This window comes from Typha angustifolia, chromosome 7 (genome assembly GCF_048772165.1).
Source record: "Typha angustifolia cultivar Huaian chromosome 7, ASM4877216v1, whole genome shotgun sequence".
NCBI lineage: Eukaryota > Viridiplantae > Streptophyta > Magnoliopsida > Poales > Typhaceae > Typha > Typha angustifolia.
The window spans coordinates 10,725,566-10,732,296 of record NC_133245.1 but is presented as its reverse complement, the minus strand read 5'-3'; the positions used below and the strand labels follow the sequence as shown (position 1 = coordinate 10,732,296).

At 33.7% G+C, this 6,731-nt stretch overlaps 1 protein-coding gene across 1 annotated transcript; it reads left to right on the top strand.

Moving 5' to 3' along the window:
- The first annotated feature begins 2,481 nt into the window (after positions 1 to 2,481).
- On the top strand, positions 2,482 to 6,279 carry LOC140762382 (uncharacterized). Its single transcript, XM_073100139.1, has 4 exons — positions 2,482 to 2,894; positions 4,304 to 4,406; positions 5,648 to 5,809; positions 5,886 to 6,279. The coding sequence occupies exons 1-4, from the start codon at positions 2,620 to 2,622 to the stop codon at positions 6,021 to 6,023; spliced, it is 678 nt and encodes a 225-aa protein (XP_072956240.1). The 5' UTR covers positions 2,482 to 2,619; the 3' UTR covers positions 6,024 to 6,279.
- Positions 6,280 to 6,731: the final 452 nt, after the last annotated feature.

The window sequence follows — 6,731 nt, the reverse complement described above, 5'->3', positions numbered from 1 at the left end:
TTTAAAGAGATTTTTATCTTAACTCTAAGGGATATTTATCTCGACTCTAAGAGATATTTATTTTATCTCTATCTCTAAGAGATATTTATCTTATATCTAGAAATATTTATCTTATCTCTAAAAATACTTATCTCTAAACAGCATATAAAAGGTTTTCATCTAAAGAGGGTCGTGAAGTATTAAATGATCATAGAGAAACTGTCGATTAATATTTAGATATCATCTTTTAGAGGCCATTAGAGACCAATTCTCAGCTTTAAACGAAACGGCCTAAATCGTTCTCATCTTTACACATCTACATCATATTTAGAAAAACTACGTTTCGACGAGTGTTATTAAGGTTTAGAAACTTATTACGGAAAGCAGTATGTCGTAGGGTCTAGCGAGCAAGGTTAGTACAAATTGAGTCATGGGAATCGGCGAGTGATCTGTAAGCTCTTATTAATTGCTACAAGTTTTAGTTGATCGGAGCCGAGTTTATATCTATAGTTTTTAACCCGGTTTTGGATTTTTTCATATAAAAACTTTTGTGTTTGTGGTTGCCTTTTTCACACTTTAGTTTTCACATATTATTATTGATAGCATATGATAAATTCTATCTCCTAGGACATTTCTTACGTTTTTCAATAAGTCGTAAGTTTTAGTTTTTCTTCAAACTACATTTAGTCTCTTTCAAATAGTGTAACACGAGTCAATTTTCTAAGTCAAAGTCGCCATTAAAGAGCTTAGTAGTTGAGATCTATTAGCCCATGATAGAAGTTATAGGTTATATTCACCATACCTGATTTGATAGAATTTTCATAGAAATATTATATTTTCTATGTTTTAAGCAAGTCGTGGCAAAATTCTTATAAAAGTTAACCCAGTTTTCCAACACTCCAATCTATATATCATCTTGACCTATAGGCTCTTGATCTATTGAAAAAATAAATAAAAATTCCAAGTCATTTTCATGATCAAGATACATATCTAATTACATTCACTCATCTCTAATAATCTCACCTCAATAAAATTCCAAGTAAACTTCCAAGTCACGTTCATGATCAAGTCTTTCTCTACCAAGTCTATGTATAGCCTTCTCAACTTTGGTGGTACCAAGTAGTCTTATTCAAATCAGGTATGGAAGAGTAAACATTCTATAAAGAACAAAGACTTTTGTTTTTGGCTAGTTATTCTAGGTGACCTTCACACCAAAGATATTTTACTGAGGAAAAAGATTTCTTGTGGATCCCCTTTGTCCTCTGTGGATCACATTTCCCTCCATTGTTCTTTCACTAAGGTTACATTACATCCAATCTTAAATGACTTGAAGACTAATTCTTATCCAACAAGTATACAGGACTGTTTCTCTTCATGGTTTTTAACTTTTCTCAACAAAGACCTTCAATCCGCTTGGATCCTCCTGATCAGCTTTCTGTGGGGGAATATTTGGAGAGAAAGGGATATGAGAACTTTTGAGAAAAAAAAAACTAGAACACCGATTAGTTTTCCTTATCTGTTTATTGAATTCTTAGAATAATTGGGAAGCTATTTATTCTTTCACTTGTAATTTTCCTTTCCATCCTTTCAAAGTTCTATTTGTTATCTTGTAAATTCTTCTTAATATATATCAATAGGCTCTCAAAAAAAGTAAAACAAAAAAAAAATTCAAATACTACCTTGGATAGTGTCAGATCTCAGAAGTACTGTCAAAATAATCTGGCAGGCTCGAGCTCAGCTTGCTAAGGCTCCATCAAAGCTTTGCAGCTCGAATACAACCCCTACTTTTGAGTCAGCTTTGTCTTTTTTGTCTTCTTGTGTAACTAATTCTATCTGAGAAGGAATATCCTTTGGTAGTTAAAAGGTAGAATAAATAAATAATGGACGACAGAATAATAATCCCTTTAAATGCTACGACAAGAAGAAGGCTGTGTTTTTTAAGGATCCGAAGGGTTCGGCTCGGCTGAAGCTCGGATTTAACTCGGCTCGGTTAGAGATGAGCCGAATTTGAGCCGTCGAAACCGACTCTAGATTAATATTAATCTAAATCTGAACTAGAATTGGTTCGAATTGGTTCGCACAGATTTGATTGGATAGGCTCAATAGGCTAAAGGAAAATTACCTAAAAGATATAAGAGAGAGTATAAAGAGTATAATATCTAATTTTTTTTTGTCCAGTGGTGTAGGGTACTAGAGTGGTGACCGGTGACATTTCAATCAATTCGTATTAATATATGAGAGATGTTTTATACTAATTCTTTTGTCCAGTGGTGTAGGGCACTAGGGTAATGATATTTCAGTCAATTCGCATTAATAGATGAGACTCTTGAGAGCTTACTGGTGGGGCCCGCGTGTAAAAGCCCTATTTCCTTTTTTGTTCTTTTATCTATCAATTAGCTCGGCTTGATTTGATCTAGCTCGGTCCAGTTCGATCCGACTCAGCTTAAATAAGACTTGATAATAGACTCATTTAAGGTTCGAGCTCGGCTCGTTTACATTCCTGCGCATGCGCTGGCTTCCACCGAAACACAATTGCCAGCCGACTAGCGTCGCACTGATGAATACATAACCAACCTCCTCAATTCCCTCGCAAACGGTTAGAAGAAGAAGAAAAAGAAAACCGAGAAGAAAGAGAGAGAGATGAAGATAGTGATGCTTCCAATTCCACTCTTACTTTTCTTCTTGTTCTTCTTGTTGTCTTCTTTGTTTGATTGCCTTAATGCACAAGTTCCGATCCCGGCCAAGATTGATGGGTTTGTGTACAAGTCGACGCCGGTTTGGGGTGATTCGGTGGTCGTGGAGGCTTTCTTAGATCCTCTGTGTCCGGATAGCAGGGACTCGTGGCCTCCTCTCAAGAAGGCTCTTCAGTACTACTCCTCTCGCTTGTCGCTCATTGTTCATCCGTTTCCTTTGCCGTGAGTGTTCTTAATCTCATCTTGGTTTCCTCATCCTTTATCAATCTTATAATCACCCTACTTTTTTGTTTAGCTACCTTATATGTTTAAAGATCATTTGTGAATTTTAATTTCTCAAGTTCTGTACATTAGTAATATGTTTTTAGTGGTTTGAGAATATGCTTTTCTTAGGAATGGATGCATTAGGATTAGATTTAATCTTAGGAAATAGAAACTGATGCCTTTGTTCATCTGCTTCCTTTCTGAGAGTGACCTCATCTCCCTGATCACCCATTCACTTGGCTTTATGCACTTCTTTTTCTTATCCTGGAACCTATGTAAAGGTTTCTTTTCGAATCTTCTATTATGTTTTCTTTCTTGCTCTTGTTCTTTGAAAGCTGCATCTAAAATTCTACATTATATAACACAACATAACCTCGAACAATTCTTTTGCAGTACTATATGTTTATTTTCATCTTACTTTCTTATTCCTTCCTTCACTAGAGTAGTCAGATTATGATGTATTTCCTTTCATTTTAAGTCTCTGTTAATCTAAAATATTTTTCTATTTTTTTGGTTTAGTTCAATTGTTAGTACTTAGTACAGTGAGATATCTTCAGAACCTCAAATATGGATTATTATAGTGGTAAAATATGTAATTTTGTATTGTCTTCATTCTTTCCTCCAAGAAAGGATCAGACTCTGATATTTCCCTTTGGTGTTATCATTTCAAGTCCATCAGTCCAGAAAATTGCCCTAGAAGGTTTAATAACATTTGCCTTTGCTGCAAAGATATCATGTTTGACATATAAATGTGCAAGTTAAGCACAAGATATGAGGTCCATGGATATTTTGCAATATCGAGTGAAGTACACAAAGACAAAATTGAAAAATTATATATTTGGTAGTAACTTAGAGAAGAAAGCATGAATGATCATTATTACTTACGTCATGAGATTGCTGAAAAAAAACAGAATAAATTGTAATGATAGTATCTTGCTGCGCTCGAAATGACTGTATGATCATTTATGTCCAACCACACACAGGATAATAAGGAATTCTATTTCACAAATCATAATTAGTTGACAGATCTCATTGATATCTTTATTTGTGGATAAAACCATTAGGTTGCAATTTGTTCTACTTGAAAGCAAACTTTTTTTTTGTTTTAAGTACATTATGGTGAAACTTTCTTTTTATGTATTCGTATGCACTTTTTTCAACTAAAGAATGGCCTTGAGGAACAAGATTAATCTAGAAAATAAGCTTTTTCTGGAACCTGCTAGTGGTTGATGTGCTCTCCTATAAGTGCTTGCAAAAGCTTTTCATTCTGCTTTCTGAAAAAAATAGTTAGAAAGTATGCTAAGACCACGACAAACTTTTCATTTCAACTCGTTTTCTTAAGGAAATATCTCTTTTGAAATATGCAGCTACCACAGCAATGCATTTCTTGCTTGCCGTTCGCTTCACATAGCAAACAAGTTAAACGCATCCTCGACGTATCCCTTGCTAGAGATTTTCTTCAAGTATCAGGTAGTAGATAGACTAGTTAGTATCATTATCAGGCTCTATACATAATTTCTCTGCTCCATATGAGACATTTCATGGATATATATTTGCTAACCAAATCTTATTATTTGTCGATTTGGATTACCTCTGTCACTGGTATTGGTTTTAGGATAAATGGCTAACCATGCTGAACTCGTAGGTATATTGTGGTATCTAGTATAATTTTTCTAGAATAAAGGAGGCTTAATTGGATTTCTTCATTCAATCTATTTTGTTTTAGTATCAACTTCATTCTCTAAAAATAAGGAGTAATTCAAGAACTATGTTGCTTATTTAATTTTATAACACTATAATGCAGTAACCAATATTCTCCAATCAAGTATGTATAGGAATTCTCATAAGAGTATGCTCTGACCTTGTTTAAATGTCGTGTAAGAACATTTATACCGATATTTGCAAATATTTCTCTAGGGATGTCAACAGATCTATCTGGCCTGACTTGCCCTAGTGTCCTGGTTGAAGAAACTTCTGCCTGGGGTTTGTGGTTCTTGTATGTTAGTGCCCTAAATGTGAACTCTTTAAGCTTTTTACGTCATGATTTTATTTTGGTCTATATTTTCTGATCAAAATTAGATCCCTGGAGTTGATCCGACCTGAGAAGAAGAAGAAAAAAAGATCTCTTTGAAGTATCTGTGACAGTATCAGCATATGATATATATATGTCTCTATGCATGCACATATTCATTTATTTTTAAGTTTTTATTGTTTATTTTCTTATGTTTGATCAGCTCTAAAAGGACACAACTGTCATTACAATAACGATATTGTCTTATTGTCTAGAAGAGTTTTCCATGAGTACTTTCCCAACTTTATATTATGCATATGAAGAGCTTGTTTTGTATTCAAAGTGACTGATAATGGTTGTCAGGATAGTATATTGGTCCTTAAAATTTTTCTTCAGCTCTCAGTCAGCTTTTCTTTTGCTATCATTCACTCTCATCATGGGCTTGCATAATTTTAGCCACAATTAGGTGGATATCCTTGACTACTCATAATCATAGATGAACTGACCTGAATGATGAAGTAATCATAATAACATTTTAGTCAACTATAAGCTATTTTTCTTAGATCAACTGAAGTAAACTCTCACAAGAAAAATAGAAGTTTCAGTAACAACTAGATAACTAGTTTTGCATGGCAAATCTATATGAAAATAGCACTTAGTGCGAGAGTTGTTAGAATAACATAACTGCCTCATCAAACAGGAGAAGTATTACAATGCACCAACTTATAAAAGGACAAGGGCTTCAGTAATTGGCGATATGGCTAAGATGGCAGTGATGGCCCTGGGCAAAAACTCGTTATCTGCATTTCAGTCAGGCTTTAATGACTCGCAGACCGATTTTGCCGCAAGAATATCCTTCAAGGTGAGTGGTAGTTCATAGTAACTTTCAATTCTTATATTCTATGCATCTTATTCACGTTATGTCTTCTTTTTTCCAGTATGGGTGCTCGAGAGGTGTGACAGGAACGCCCTTCTTCTTTGTCAATGGAATTCCACTCTCTGACTCTGTCTCGCCATTGGACTACAACAAATGGAGAAGCATCATTGATCCATTGGTGACAGAGAAAGAAGGATAGAAAGTTGTTTAAACTTTGATGATCTCTATCAGTATTGCAGATATAGCAAAACATTTAGTTCAAAAGTTTGAGCTTTTTATTATGTAAATCGAATAAGTGCTCACATATAGCAGAATAATTAGTTCTACTTCATAACAATGGCATTTCTCCACCTTCAAGGAGGTGTTTTTTTTTTCTGAAAGGACTTGATCGCTGAATTTTCTAGATCTCTCTTGCAGCTTCTTTTGAGAGGTCTCAAACATATTAACTAGATTTTTAAGAGAGATCTTTCTTTTCTGGTTAACTTTGTGCATTTAAATTATTTTTCCATTTAACTATGACTACGTCTCAGCCCGCATTTTTCCTCCACTATAAGTGGGGGATGTAACTTTGGAGGCATCTTCTTGTCAATTTCCTTAGCGCCGTTTACTTTAAGAATATTCTTTTTATTCTAAAATCATAGCGAATATCGTAATAATTTTATTTTATAATATAAGTACTATTAATTAAAATTATACTAATTTACCTTTAAAATTAGGATTAATTTATTTTATATTAAATCAAAGAGCATTCATGATAATTTTATAAAAAAATTAAAACACATTTTTTTTATCTTTTTCTTCACTCTATATTACGTCTAAGGTAATTATTACATTCTTATTTTAAAATACTAAAAACTATAAAAATAGCTTTTCCTAGAATAAAGAATTAATTTTAAAAATAACAAAG